Raw genomic sequence first — 16,292 nt, forward strand, 5'->3', positions numbered from 1 at the left:
CTTATTGACTTCAGCTTCTTAATATCATCAGATGAAAAAGAATCATGCTGAATAATCTTCACGATAGATTTCTCAGCCCTTATCAATTCATAAACTTTTAACTCTCCTGATTCTCTTTCTTCTTTCCTCTTTCGGGTATTTCCTTTGAAACTGTGTATCCACCCAATCATTCTAAGTATTTTCTTATACTTTGAAAAATAGCCAAAGAATTGTGAAGACATATCGCTAACATTGCTTAACGAAACTATAACTGCTTTACGTTTTTCAGTATTAACCTCTTCTTTATTATCGATTGGGATAGAACGAGGCCATTCTTCTTCCGGCAGTGCCAACCAAGGTGGGCCCTCCCACCATCTTGATTCAATGAGTTTCTTCACAGAACATCCTCTTGATGTCATATCGGCTGGGTTTTCCGCACCTGGTACATGATGCCAATTTTCACGATCCGATAGAATTCTAATTTCTGAAACTCTGTTATTCACAAAAGTGCTCCAAACTTCTACGTTCTTTATCCAGAACAGTGCTGTTGACGAATCGGTCCGGTAATATTCCTTTGAAATTTCGACCTTAAGGTTCTTCTTGACAAATGATGCTAATCGCACCCCAATAAGAAAAGCAAGCAATTCAATTGGCTGTAATGTCTTCATATTTATCCCACAGAAGACCAAGTACTTTCAATGGTTCGCTCATTGTAGATTTTCCACTGTTCAGTTCTGTTTGCTCCCATCCTCTTAAGTCAAAGTTAGCACTTGCCATTAACTGAGTTGATTTTGCAATAAAGTATTCTGCTTCTTCATTCGAATTCAGTGAAGTGACACAGTTGTAAACATAGAAGGAATTTTTCAATTTTGTAGCCATTTCCTTCAAAGAAGGTTCTTCAAAGAGGTCTAAATGAGAGTTGATCACTGCTCCTAAAAGAAATGGACTGCATTTTAGTCCGAAGACTACTCTGCAATGGTGAAATTTTCTTATTTCCTTTTGTTCCGAGGTTTTCCACCATAGGAATCTTAGGAAATCACGATCAGATCTTTGAACAAATATTTGAAGAAAAGCTCTTTTGATATCTGATATAATCCCTATTTTTTCTTTCCTAAATTCAAGAAGCAATCTAGGTATTGATTCAATTAAATTTTGACCTTTTGCTAAACAGTCATTAAGTGACAGGAAAACCTTTTGCTTGCACGAAGCGTCAAATACAGGCCTTACTGCTGTTGTACAGTTATCTTTGAAGATCGGTCTGTGGGGAAGATAATGATTGTTAACTCGTTCCTCTTCTTGTGTTACTTCTTCTATTACTTCAAAATTCGAGCCATTCTTCGAACACTGCATTGTATGTTTCAAATTTATCTTTCAACATGAGCTTCTTTGTCATGGAAATCAATTGCTTTTCAGCAACTTCTCTGTTACTTGGTAAAGCTTCTTTATCGTTGATCCAAGGTGAACTGACTTCATAGCGATCATCCACCTTCTTTAGAGTCTTGTGAAAGTGATCCCACACTGCTTCTTCTAACTCTGAGTCAGTTTTACTTTCTTTGGCATCTGTAATTCCCAGTGCTTCTAGCTTCCACACGTTTTCTATGTCACTGCTGTGAGTCAACATCGACGTTACGGTAGAAGACATGGACAAGGAGTTTCTTTCTGAAACATTATCTTTTATCTTTCCCATGATTGTCCATCCAAGTAGTGATTCCACAGTAGTCAGCCCATTTTCTAATTTCTGAATTCTTCCGGTTAACAGAACACCTGCGACGTCTTCTCCAATAAGAAGTTCTATTTTATAATCATTTTTTCCTACATCAGATGCATGGATATTCTTCTGTCTTAGTTCTTCTATCCATAGTCCAGACTGTAAACTGACTACTGGTCCACAAATCTTCAACTGTTCCAAAGATTAGTCGTCTAGAAAAATCACCTCTCAGGCTTCTAACGTTCACTTCATAGCGTTTGTGAATTTCTCTCTTTGTTGTTACTCCTCCAAAAAGTGCATGGATTAAAGATTCAGATCCAATTGCGTGGCACCCTATGTCTACAGCAGTCTCCTTTAATATGTATGAACGTTGCGATCCTGTATCGATAAGTGTCCTTACTGTCTTCTGCTTTTTGTTTGCGCCTATATTAATTAATAGTGTTTGAAGAAACACTTCATCTAAGAAATTAGTGCTCGCAAGTGATACGTTTTGTGTTTCCTCTTCTTTATTCTTTTCAACATCATTGCTCTTTTGATTGGTGGGCAAATCCGGACACATGACACCCCAATGTCTTTTCGAGCATATCAAACATCGTACATTTGTCTTGCATTGCTTGGCCCTGTGACTGATTTTGAGGCAGAAGAAGCACCCCTTCTTTTTCTTAATTTCATCATTCTTTTGACTCAGAGGCATCTTCTGAGTAACAAAGCAATCTCGACTTTCATGAAATTTTTCACAAAATATGCAAGAATTCTTCTCACTACAATTGGTTGCTTTATTTTGGCCTGAGAATAAATCATTTGCTGTAGGCACGAAATGTTCACTCTGGTACTTTTTATCTTTTCTACTTTCTTTCTTGGCACCCGAATCAATTAATTTAAATCCAGCTTTTGCCAAAGAAATTCTCTGCTCTCCTTCCACTTCATTCTTTAAAAACAATAATAATTGTTTCAATTTCTCAGAGTGAGAATTTTCTGCTGTAATTATTGATGCATAATTTCTAATCCAAACTCGTAAAATTTCTTCGGGAATGCAAGATTCCACGAGCGGAAACAGCATTGCAGCGCATTTATCGCTTGTCATTCCTATTGACTCCAACGAACGCAAATAAGACTCTAACTTGTCCTACAATTCTGATATACTGCATTTCCCCTTTTGATTAATGACATTTTTAATAATCAAACCTAATAATTATCGAATATAGAATTCTACCAATAATTCTTCCCTGCCGAACCTATTTTTTAAGCTTTCTATAACTTTTTCATAATTTTCGGCAGTTGCAGGGAAGCTGTTTACAACATCCCGTGGTCTCGTACCGGGTACGGTCGCTTGAACGAGATAATGCATATTATCCTCGTTTTGAATTTCTTTATCTTCATGTATTCGCCGAAATTGTCCCCAAAACGGTAACCAATCTTTAATTTCGCCACCGAATTGTTTTAACTCTATTTTAGGTAATTTCAGTTTCTGTTTGTTCGAATTCGGCGGAATTAGTAGATTGTATCAATTGGCGATTGAAGAATAATTCCGTTTTTACTCGTATTAAATCTAATTTTTCTTTGTATTCTTCAATTTTCGTCCATTCATTTTCAAACTGATCATTTGAAGAAAATTCTGAATTTAATATTTGAGTATCAAATGCATTAAGTTCAACAGATAAACGTTCTAAAGTAACAAGTTTCGTTTTTATAAATTCTTCATCAGGAATTTCCTTTTCTAATTCCTGCAAAATTGCATTAATTGTTCTCGTAAAAGACGCTCTGAGAGTTTTTCGTTTCTCAATTAACGATTCCATTTCAATAAAAATAAATTCACTAAAGTCAAATAGAATTAAATTCGACAAAACCAATAAAATTACCTTGACTTGTTTTACCGATCACTTCCGTCGTCACAAAAATTGTTCGAGATTTGCAAGAACTAACCGTTCTCCTTTCTCCTAATAAACTTAAAATAACTTTTGATATAAAATTCTAAAGCGTCATATTTATTTTCAAAACCCGTAGAACTACAACAAAGCTCAGATGGTTGCCACTCTTGCAGTGACAAACTATGAAAAGAAAAATAACAACTGAGGCTGGGTTCTAACACCTTGGTTTGTTACAAACGAGGATATTCATAATGCAGGCAAAATTCTTCCCTCAAATTGCTTTATACAGCGATTTTCGGTTAACTTTTTCAAATTGATTCCTTCGATCGATAACCCCGTTCTTCATTCATTGCCTATTTATCATCCAGAAATTGGGTCATCTAGAAAAAGACCCAGAGCAACTCTGGAAAGCGCATATAATGAGTTACCATTTCCTAAAGGGTGTTACTATGAAGACGAGGCGCCTCGAAGCTATCTATCACTCAACTAGTTCACTGACCCTCCCCCCCCTGCTTGAGCGAATTCGCTGTTCTTTCACCTTGGCTCAGGATCAATTTCTTAGTCCCTTAATTGGGCAATTATTATTTCTTTCTACTGTAAGCGATTGTAACTTAAATGTAAGCACTTCTTTGTTTCCTGCTAAAAGGGTTCTTGTGCACATTTTATTTAAACTCAATCTCTTTAAGAGAATTTCTTTGATTTATTACTATTATACATGAATGACATTTCTCGAGTGGTTCTTTTCTCCTGTTGTTAACACCACAAGATCATTGATCAAGGAAATATCGAATATTTTCAAAATTCATGATATAACCCTTCAATATTGATTCTAATCTTTTATTCGATCTCAAAATTACTAAATTCATTAAGTCTTTCAGTGTTTTTACCTTTTTTCTCTGTAGAAGGCAGTTTACCTTTTGTTATTTTAACAATTCGACACTAAATTTTACCTGTTTGCCGAACCCTCTTTTTGATTATAATTATTTAAACTTTGTTCAGTGGCGTAGCTCGGGTGGGGCAAGGGGGGACATCTGTCCCGCAGCATCCAAGGGGCGCCAAATTGATGGTACGAAATTTTAGAATAAAGTGCTTTCCATTCGTGGGAAACAGAAAGGGGCGCAAAATCTCCAGTTGTCCCCGGGCGCTGAAAACCTTAGCTACGCCTCTATCTTTGATGATGTGGGGATAAAGGCATTAAAGTATATTAAAGAACCTTGAAGGCATTAAGCCTATGAGCCTCGTAATTGAACTCTTCCTTGATCCTTGATCAGAGTCGACTAGTTTCATTTCTCATGTAACTGCACTTTTTTTCTCTCACTGTAGGAGCTTCACCACTCTCAAGATCTGTGGACACTGATTCTTTGGACTTTCCTGTATGTTATTTGAATATTTTCCGTTCGAAAATCGCCAGCAACTGTTATACCGCACTAGCGCGGGAACCCATTTACACGAACTGCGTTCGCCTGAATCGTCCTTCGATTTCATGCGGTGAAGATGCTATAAAACTTGCCCTTAAACAGGAAGCCAAAATTTGTACATTCGATTTTTCAAGTAAAATCCCGTGCAATACCAAATGGTCCACTTTTAAAATTCTTTCTGTTCCAGTAATCAGTAATACAGCGAGAATTTACGGCTCCTTGAGAAAAATCAAATATTTCAGAAAAGCTTAATAACTCCATTTTCGGATGTTACAAAGTCGAATCACAATACCGATTTTTGTCCACGCTAATGTATGAAAGCGTCACTATAGTTGAATTGAATCGCGTATCAGAAAGTTTGCCTTGGGTAATTAAAAATATTTTATCTGTTTATTATGTTTAATCTACCTCAATTTTGGTTTCATTATTTTTTTTAAGGTGTAGAATGCATTATTTTCCTTAAGATCTGTTTAATGTTCACGTAAGTGTAGATTGTAATTTTGCTGAAAACTGAGAAAGTTTTTCAATAAAACGTCAAAGTTATTGGAAACACAGCAGTACGCAAAATAGCTTTTTTTTCCCTCTTTTTAAAATTATCTGTAAAGTACTAGTAGGGAATTCTATTATTAATACGCATTTTTTCATGAATAGAATTATATAGTATATATATTTTTGAGAAAAACTGCCGAGTTCAAATTTGAAAACATTCTTTGTAGAATTTTTCTTTTTAAATTCTAATATCAACTTTTTTTTAAATAAAATGTTATAGACAAATTTTGCCAAAACAAACTATTTTTGTTAGTAACAGTTTTTTTTCTGTACATTTATTAAAAATAAAGTACTAATTTAAATCTTAAACAATTATTGAGAATTCACAGTGGCCCCGGAAATGCCATCATTGATTTATGAAGAGTAGCAAATCACATTAAGAAAGTGATTGTGAACTTCATTAGGACAACAGAAATGCATATCATTGGAGGATTTCCTTAAAAATCAGCTCACAAAAATTTAAAAAGTCAAACATCATAAAAATAAGAAAAAGTGGTTCTGTACCATTTATATATGATATCAAGTCAAACATCATAAAAATAAGAAAAAGTGGTTCTGTACCATTTATATATGATATTAAGAAATAATTATTAATTACAACAACGCTGCAATTGTTTATAAAAATTATCAGTTACCTATATTACAAATTAAATGAGTCTTAAATTATGCCAGTAAAATACATAAAAAAAAAGTAAAATAAGGATTTAAATTAAGTACTTTTACTGCTTTTAAATTGCTCAGTTTGTTAATTAGTAACCAATTAGTTAAAGCTCAAAAATAAATTTAAAAGCTTATATTTTGCCAAATGGCTGTAGTCTCTGAGAATCAGCTATACACATGGAAGATATTTCACACATTAGCAACAATATCCAGGGGCTGCTTTAGATTCCTTCTCTCTTTCTCATACTTCAATTATGCCTTCAGATTTTATTTTTCAAAGACATAGTTTATTGCATTAACTGAAAATAATACAGTCAAAAGTCGTTAATTCGGACACCCATAATCCGGACCACAAAGCTAAAAACTTTCCGCGCATGCGTCGCGTTGACACATGCGCATAGGCGTTTACGCGTGCGCGTAAGACTTTTACGACTGCGCATATGCGTGTGTGCAAGTGCAGAATACGTTTTCGCGTGAGCGTTTAATGTATAATGGACGGTATAAGCTAAAATTATCTAATTATTTATTTCAGTTAATGTTAATGTTGATGATTGCGTTGTTCCTTAATCTTCGAACTGGATCCGGCTTATTACTTTTTTCAGACTGTAAGAGCAATTTTATAAAAGTAAACTTAAACTTTCGATTGTGTCAAATAGAATTTCCGATGCTGGAGCTCCCAAAGGATCTACAAAACGAAAGTATGTTTCGATTTCCATCAAACAAAAAGTGGAATTGCTGCAAAAAAAGGATGAAGACATGAAGAAGTCGGTATTCTCGGCACAGCAATTACGGGACTTGAACAGCGGAACTTTGTAACTGAACAAGAAATTATGCCTGTTTATAGAATTAAAGGGAAAGTATTATCACATAAAACGAAGCAACTTAAACAACTTACATTGAAGGAAATGTTTAATAAAGTAAACAAATAAATATTAAGCTTTTTTTTTTTTTTTTTTTTTTTTTTTTTTTTTTTTTTTTTTGTAAATTTTGATACCCTTTAGATCATAATTGTTCTTTATTTCATAAATTACAGTTTCATATTTTTAATTTTAGAATTTCTGCATGCCATCTTACGAGATTTAAACTGATGATCTATAATCCGGAATCGCCGAAGTCCCGACGAGTCCGGATTAACGACTTTTGACTGTACACCAGGTTTTTAAGTTATGCATGAATGCCAAGAAAGAATGGGTTGTGAACTGGTGAAGTATAGCTCCTCAAAGGTGTCCAGAACTGTCCTCTCATACTACCACTCTCCAATCAACAAGGAGAAATTAAATCTAATATTTCATTGGTTGTACTAAGGCTTTATCAGAAAGCATGATTTTTATTGCTGTGATTGTCTTTTGATTATTAAGTACAAGTGATACAGTAGTATTTGATATTATCCACATTTTCGTATTATCATGGTAAGTCTTTAAAACATATAACTTGCTGATATCAGAACATTCTTTTGTAAAAGAGATAGTGATATAAGTTGGTGGAAAATTCTTTAGGTTATTTATTATGAACAGAAGCTCAAGGGCTATGTCTCTTAGAAGAAATGCTTTTGTGGAGGATTTCTTAAGGAAAATTGATTTGTATTACATATTACAAAAGTAATGGAAATCCCATGTATCCAAACCTATTCAGTCATCAGGAATGAATCTGAGAAAAAATCAAAATATTTATTGCGATTACTCATTAGATCAGTAATAGAAGAAAAACTGAATGCAACAGTGGATAGAAATTAAAAGACAAATCAAAAACTTAATTATATAATTCTTTATATTTTGTCATAGCAATAAGTTGCAATAGGACCTTTGGAACAGGATATAAAACAATTCTTTCTTGATACTGTCTTTATGGAAAATGAACATATACTTCATAACCTAGAGCCAAAACAATTTCTCATTTGTGTATATATATCAGATTATTACAATCATTGTTAGTTTTTATTAATTTATTTTTAATCCAGTGGCCAGAACATTTGCTCATTAACTAGTCAATGGGAATGGCCTAAAGCTATTGGTCATTGAGACATCTCTTTATTCAGAACATTGCCTGTGGCGTGTCATAGGGATGACCAATATGTTACACATGAGAAATTATATTTTAAGAGTAAGAACTTTGTTTTTAAGTGCATTTGCATAAAAAAATATTTAAAGCTAATCCATAAATAATATTATTACAATTTAGAAAAATTATACGGAGAATGATAGTTCCAGGACATGGGATGCTATACTTTTAGCATAACACTCCCTCAAAACCTGATTTTTACTACACTGTAGGCTGTACCAATGGCAGGAAAGAGTATTTGTGATGCTTTTTTGTAAGTTGAAAATGTAATGGTAAAATATGATACTTCATATTTACTGGTGGAAGTCTCTTTTTATATTTCACATAGTACATTTCAAGTCATTAATTTGATCAATTCATACATTATAAAATATTTTTAAAATCATCAATAATTTAAAATTTCTTTCTTAAATTACCTTTAAATAATGTTACATAATTTTTTTAATCTTTTTATTAAACTAATACTTTTTCCCCTCTTTTAATGTTTAATATTCTACTCAAAAATTTTTTCATATTTTTTATCATCGTTAAGTTTTACTTTCATACCTTATTCCCTTATCTCCCAATTAGAGGGTTGCAGACTAAACGGGTCTTGCCTTAAAACACATTGAATTTTTTTTTTTTTTTTTTTTTTTTAAATTATGGAATAAAAAAAAAATTACTATCACAAACCATCAGAATAAAATAAAATTTTGGCTGGAAATGGGTGAGATAACAGCAGTGAGAACAAATTAAGTTATAGTCTTTAGGAACTGATTTCATCTATAGCTCTTGGTAATTTATTTGCATGCAATCTGGAATATATATCAACATCATTTAAATATTCATTAAAAACAAATTGCTAAATCATAAAAAAAAATTGAAGTAGGCGGCCATTAATCTTCTGTTTGCCCACCAACTCTATTAAAATACATGAATGATGTAAAAATAATTCTTTGTTTTGAATGCTGATTTAATTAAATGACTTAATTTACATAATTAAATGACTAACTCCAAATTAAACTACTCAAAAATACAAATAAACTGACAATACTATTTTTCTCTTAATTATAATACAAATTATTCCTCTTTCCTTTGCTTTTTTAGCTGTTGGTTACTATTGCTTTAACTGTGATTTTGTATTAACTGCAGACATTGTCCTAGTTAATTAAAAGTCTACTGTGCTTCCATCTTAATATTCACATAAAGTACAAAATGTACAAATGTTAAAGAATACTAGATCTATGAAATGCCCTTTATTTTTTATTCTGGAAAAAATAAAGAAATATGTAACTTATAAAAATTCAAAATAATTTTATTTTCTTTAAAAATTAATTTATTTAGCATATCTAACAAGAAATAAAACATGATACTATTGCATTATAAAACAATCACAAAATCAAATGCACCAACAAAACTGTAAGACAAAAATTAGTACTGTCATATGGAAAATATATACAAGTACTACAAGAAAATATATACTTGTACTTTAAAATAAGCAAAGTGAACAGCTGCATTTCTTAAAATTTCATTTTAAATATAAATAAACTAATCATACCGGACATACCAGTATGGATCATGAGAAATGGTCTAAAGTTAGAAATCAGTCTTCAAAGCGAATATGCAATTAACTGAGAAATAAATATGACTTTTCAACTGACGGTGGAAGGGGGGAAGACTACAGAGAATCATTTCATCCTATGTCTTGACATGAGAATCAAACTTGACTGATAAATTATGCTCAGAAATGAAAAAACTTCTGACATTATATATATTTTCTCCCAATGGCGGACACTTGCCTATAATGGCACTGGTCACTCCTAAGGTGAAGTGGTGGTCATTTTATTGTATAGGCACCTAATAGGTGGCCACTGTTACCTCCTATGAAGGGACAGGCGATTTTACATCCATGCCTTCTACTGGATTCGAACCCGGGCTCATCGGTATTAGTCAGGCTCTTCTAACCACTATACTGTCTGGGTGGCATATAAAATTAGCTGCTGTTTTATGTAAAAATTATTTGCTGTTACAGTAAGAATTAAAATTGTAACTCATCATTTACTATATAAAATATAATGGTTGTCTTAATACATATTTGGTGTTTTCAGTCAGGTTAGGGAGTAATCTTACTAGAAAATACAAATATCAAAACTGATGTTTTATATTCTTAGAAATATTGATATTTTTCAGAGGTAATGATTCCCAAGACAGGGTTTCTGGTCTTCTGTTTGATGACTATTTATTGTACCTACTACTGCATTTTTATTCATCTAAAAGTAGTGCAAGCACTCAAAACATAAATTAACAACTTTAACCTTAGAAATTAAAGAAATAAGGATAGAGTAAACTTTAAGATACCCCTTGTATTATGGCAAAGTTGTTGTTTCATTTATGGTAGCCTGAGTAGTTGAGTGGTATGGAAACCCTATTGCGACATAATCGGATGAATGATTCTGAGAAATTTTTAACCATGGGATGTTTTGTAGTGTGTGTTGGTTTTATTGTTTAGATGGTAGAATGGCTGAATGTAGTAAGATTAATTTGAAGTTTCTGTACGATTTGGAACGAAAGGAGAAAACAGCGTTAATTAACTGGTGTGTAAATGAATGATTACTTAGTAGCCATTATATGTGTCCTGTATGTAGGAAGGATATACGTCTAGTCGAACGTAAAAACCGTTTAGATGGATTTGTAGGAAGAAAGGTTCAGATGTGGCGATGCCAATATATGGATTCGAGTTCAGATAATTTTAGGAAGTTTTTGGATGCTGTTAAGGAATTTTGTGTGCCACAGACTAAAGACGAGAGAACTTCTAAATAGGGTAAGTGGATATTTTCTTTTTGTAGTACTTAAATGTATAATATGTTTTTTCTTTTTTATATTATTTTATTGTTTGGTTTAAAATGTAGTTTATTGAGATTATGTATTTTTTGTTTACCTGTATTGTAGAAATGGGCACTCCTTTGACTTTTTAAGTGAAAATATATGGATGTGTACATGAACAAAGGGAGTGCGCAATGCAAGTTTATGCAATTCTTGGATTTTTTAAAGTGAAAATAGGTCGATGTGTACATGGATACCGAGTTTGTGCAATTCTTCGTCTTGTTATTTTGGCTTTGTGTAGCGGCGATTTTTGGTGCAAAATATTGCCATTATGCAAGCCAAAATAATAAGACAAAGAATTGCATAAACTCAGTATCCATGTACTGCCAAAAATCCCCAAGTTTCACCAAGGGGTAGCCTAAAATATACGTTATTCACAACTTTGAATTGAAAACAAGTTATTAAATGTCTCGTATGATGACAACCTTTTTTAAAAAATAAAAATAATTAAATGTCAGTAATTACATTACATGACAAAACTTCAGAAGTTTTCACTCTCTATCAAACATGATCTCTCATGAAATATTTTGTAACAACTGCATTATAATTTTGGATACATTTGTAGTATTAATGCAACCACCTTATTGCAATTTTAATAAGAGAAAAAGATTGATGATTTAAAGTTCCAAAATATTATTTATGACATATACACACCTTAAATTTTATTTAGGCATTTATCTAAAAATATCAGTCAATAAATGTACTTACAAATAGTTTTTTTTTTTTTTTTTTTTTTTTTTTTTTTTTTTTGTTTCTTTTGTTTTGGTGAAAATTTTGAGTGAATTGTGTTCAGAAAGGTTGCAATGCAAGTTATTTTGTGACAGAATGTACTGTACTCCTTGGTTAATCTTTGGATTATGGTAACTTGACGAATTTTTGGCGAAAATTTGGCGACCAACCCTGCTAGAGCAACCTGCTAGTTTTTGTTTGGATGCCATTTTGTTTTCATGAAGTAAAGGCATTTTTTTTTTTAACTCAACATTTTTTTCCAACAATCTGCTAGCCGAATTACGCTTATGCTAGAACTTTTATGGAACAAAAGTGCTTAATCATGACGAAGATTAGGTGCAAAATTGGGAGAAAGTGCAGAATCGCAAATTGCTTTCCACGTTTTTAAGAATTGCACATACACGGTATCCATGTACACGTCGACCTCTTTTTATTTAAAACAACATCCCAGAATTGCACAAAAATGACACTGCGCACACTCTTGACTTTATCCATGTACACTGCTAAAGTCCTAGCTAGTAACCTTTATCGCCTTACCAAAATGTCGCCAAACTACCTGTTACCATATTCCAAAGATTAGCTAAAATATTATTACAATTACTTCAAAAAGTGCAGATTTTAAAGTCAAGTTTATGAAAAAAAATTACTATGGTTTGTGTATAAATAGAATTGTTGTACTTGTTAGAACTTGGAATAAACAAAAAAAAAAAAAAAAAAAAATGCATAGGAAAATGGGTATTAAAACTAACAGAAGTAATATTGCAGGGTTGCTGAAGCTTGGCATATTCTGAAAATGGGCGACTTCTAGTTTAGTTTAGTAAAACCTTTAATACACAGTAATAGTCACTCAACACATATGTAAAATACAGGATAAGATTAAAATCATACACCACTGGGATATATGTAATCAGAAATCCTGATGCATGGAAAATGTTTTATTCTTAAATGATCGATCTCTCGAGCCAAGTACTATTTGTAAATATAAGGCTTCTCATGTTCCACACACTAATGCTGCACTAATTTGCCTATCCTTTATTAACTCAGAATGCAGATTACTTTAAACTAGCTATATCTGCTATTGCTGAAAAAAAAAAAAAAAAAAAAAAAAAAGGCTGATATAAGTGTTATAACCAATTAGGCACTATATTTGTAAAAATCCAATCAAAATCCCAAGGTTCACAATTCTGCCTACTACTCAGTTTTTTTTCAAAAGAAATATAGTATTATGTGAGCTACCATGAAGCTATTTGAGCATACTAGATAAGGAAAATATGCACATATAGAAAATCAAACTAAGAAAAATGTTCATAAAACGTACTTGGAATGTAATAAATGCAAAGCTGAAATATTCATAAGTTTTCTGTAAAAATGGACAACTTCTTAACAAAATACATAACTTAAAAAGACTAATGTTGCATTTAATATTCATAAGAGTTGAAATATTTTTAGTTTTGATTTCACATAAAAAACACTTTTTCTTTTTTGTCTTTAATGTTCTAAAGTAACTAAGTAATGTTCTAAACTAAGAATTAGTACTATGCAGTTTCTATAAATAAAATAATTTTGATTCATTTTAACAGACTACATTAAAATATTACCTGCATACACAAAACAAATTCAGCCTAATGTTGATAATAGTAATTTTATATTTCTATAAATATTTTTCAATACAATTGTAAGTAGCAATTTGCTCAAATTTAATGCTTAAACATTTTATGTTACATACACTTTAGTTTAGCCATTAAATCTTCTAAACTTTGTTCATTTACATCAACACAGTTACTATCATCATCTTCTATGACAGGTTTTGAATATGCATGTTTAACACCTTTAACTATTTCCACTGTTTCATCATCCTGTGCACTGTTGTCTTCCTCTGTTCCAGATACTAAACATATACCCCATTCATTTTCTTCATGAATAACTTCAGGTTCCTTATAACTTTCAACATCCAAACTTTTCTTTTCAATACTGTTATATTCTTTTTGACGTTCTCGGCATAACAGGTCATCACAGTCTGGATTTGGTTTAAGAGTCATTGTAGGAAAATAATCATCCAAGGCATTGTAACCTAAGTAATATGATACTTTTCCAAATTTCAATAAATATTTCAAAACATTTTGAACTAAAAATCCCGCTACAACTCCCATTGTTGTAGGCAAACTGGCAGCACACACCCCATCTTTTTTTAAAGTCTTCTCATCAATGCTCGAAGCTACAATCAGTGGAGGAGCACAAGCAAAGCAAGCTGTTTCACCAGGAATAATGAACTGTATATGTCCAGAGACTGCATTTTCACTAACACCTGATTCAAACCACGATAGTTTCAATTCATTACAAGCAGTATTAATGGCTACTCTAGCTTCAAAGTTGTCTACGCAACTCAGAACTAAATCAACAGGACCACTATTTTTACCTCCAGTTTTAAGGACCTCTAAAAAGTGTTTGAAATTTTTAACACTCGTGATATTATAATTATGAGTTTCAAACTCCACATCTGGATTAATTAAAAACAGCGTTTTGGCTGCGGCATCTACTTTACTAAGTCCTGCTTGATGAGGCTGAAAAAACAATCTGTTCATATTCGCTAGTTCAACTTTGTCATAATCGAAAAGAATAAGCTTACCTATTCCACATCTTGTAAGCATTTCAGCAGTAACACTACCAACGCCTCCTACTCCAATAACTGCAACAGAAAAATTTCGTATAGTTTCATAATTTTTTACGATACCCATTCTTTTTAAAGCCATAAGTCTACTGTAGGGATTAGAATCAACAACTTCCGCACTAATTTCGTGAATTTTTTCCCGTCCTTTACATTCATTTTTACTTTTTTCCAGCTGAATTTCTTTTTCCAATTCTTCAATACGCATTTTTAGTTTTTCTTCGGTTGAAGACATTTTTTACATAAATTTTACATAAAACAAATCGAAATCTAGTACAACAGCTGTCGCGTCTGCTACGTGACAGTGAAAATAACACGGTTAACAGTTAAAAAACCAGGGATAAATAGAAGGGCACGGAGTGTAGAAGGGCTAGCTCATTTCTTTGTTCGACTCCTCGCCGACGCGAGCCTAATGGGGGGACGTAACAGGCAATAATCTGACATCACTGTGATGCCACCTGTCCTGATTTCAAGCGTTTAAAACAGTAGTTTCACTGAGCTGCGAGACGATTTTCTAGAGGTTACATGTCCCAAATTAATTTTAATAATATATATATCTGTTTTCTAATAATGTATATATTTAAAATAATTTATACATATGTAATTTTAGTCAGTTTTTATTTTAAATTCTATATTGTAAAGTATCGTTTACGTAATATGGCTTTTTGCGCTGCAGTAACGTGCCGTAGCACTTACAGAAGTATGAAAGGATGAGATATTTTATTTCATGGGACCAAAGGATCCAAATGAGAGTTTGCTTTTGACGAAAGAATGGATACACAAATGTCAAAGAGAAGATTCTATTAATATGAAGAGCGGGAAAATCTGCAGCGAACATTTTCTATGCAGTGTTTATGAAGATGATATGAAAAATCGCTTGTTTGGATAGCCACAAAAAGAAACTGTTGAAATGGAATGCTGTGCCGAAAGTAAATTGTGATGACAATAATAAATCGAAATTGATGATGACAATAGTAAATCAAATTTTAATGATTTTGAAATAAAACTCACAAATGAAAATATAGGTATTCCTGAATGCCCTAAGTTTAAGGATAAACAAGAATGCATTGATAATTTGAAGAACAAAATAATATCCTTAGAAAATTGTATTAAATTGTATTAAAGTATTGAAAAATAGAGAAAAGAAAAATTTTAGAATGTTTGTTCAGCGACAAAGAAGGTGGACGACATCTAGACAGAAATTGGTATCAGAAATTAAAATCTCAAATAGCGAAATTTGGGGGGGGGGAGCACAAATCGGAGAATTTGGAAAAATGTCTAAAGCCTATTTTTATAAAGACGCAGATTAATGCATTACTGAAAAAGAAGAAAAAAATCAGGTGGACTAGTGAAAATATTTTACGTTGCATTGTCATAAGAGCTCTGTCATCTTAAAGCTATGATTTTTGGAAAGAAAAAAAATTAGAATATCTTTATCTAGTATTATCAAATTAAAGAAATGGTGTTTATTTTATTTTTTAGTGTTTGCTAAATTTTAGTGTAGTCCAAGAATTCAAAGTAATGTTCTTACTCTAAAGAAGGAAAGAGGCGAATATTTATATTCTGTGGAAAAAATATGCGTTCTCAGTTTCGACGAAATGCATATAGATTGAAAACTCTGCTATGACTCTAAACTGGACTCTACTATAAATCTAAGTTGGTTCTTTTCAAAATGTGCAGTTTGTTTTAATCAGAGGTCTCATTTCGCGCTCTGCCTCAAATTACTGAGAAACCGCGTTTTAGATAGAGGATTTGTTTTAGAAGATGTAACTGTTTTAAATTTTGATATTATTAAA

General features: G+C 32.2%; 1 protein-coding gene across 1 annotated transcript; it reads right to left on the bottom strand.

Annotated features, from left to right (window-relative positions):
• Positions 1 to 13,453: 13,453 nt before the first annotated feature.
• On the bottom strand, positions 13,454 to 14,867 carry Uba5 (Ubiquitin-like activating enzyme 5). The gene has a single exon (XM_035372670.2). It carries the CDS (start codon positions 14,729 to 14,731, stop codon positions 13,550 to 13,552), a length of 1,182 nt encoding a protein of 393 aa, XP_035228561.1. The 5' UTR covers positions 14,732 to 14,867; the 3' UTR covers positions 13,454 to 13,549.
• Positions 14,868 to 16,292: the final 1,425 nt, after the last annotated feature.

The sequence above is a fragment of the Stegodyphus dumicola genome, chromosome 4, assembly GCF_044657685.1.
Source record: "Stegodyphus dumicola isolate Sdum_Otavi_A_Nest chromosome 4, ASM4465768v1".
Classification (NCBI taxonomy): domain Eukaryota; kingdom Metazoa; phylum Arthropoda; class Arachnida; order Araneae; family Eresidae; genus Stegodyphus; species Stegodyphus dumicola.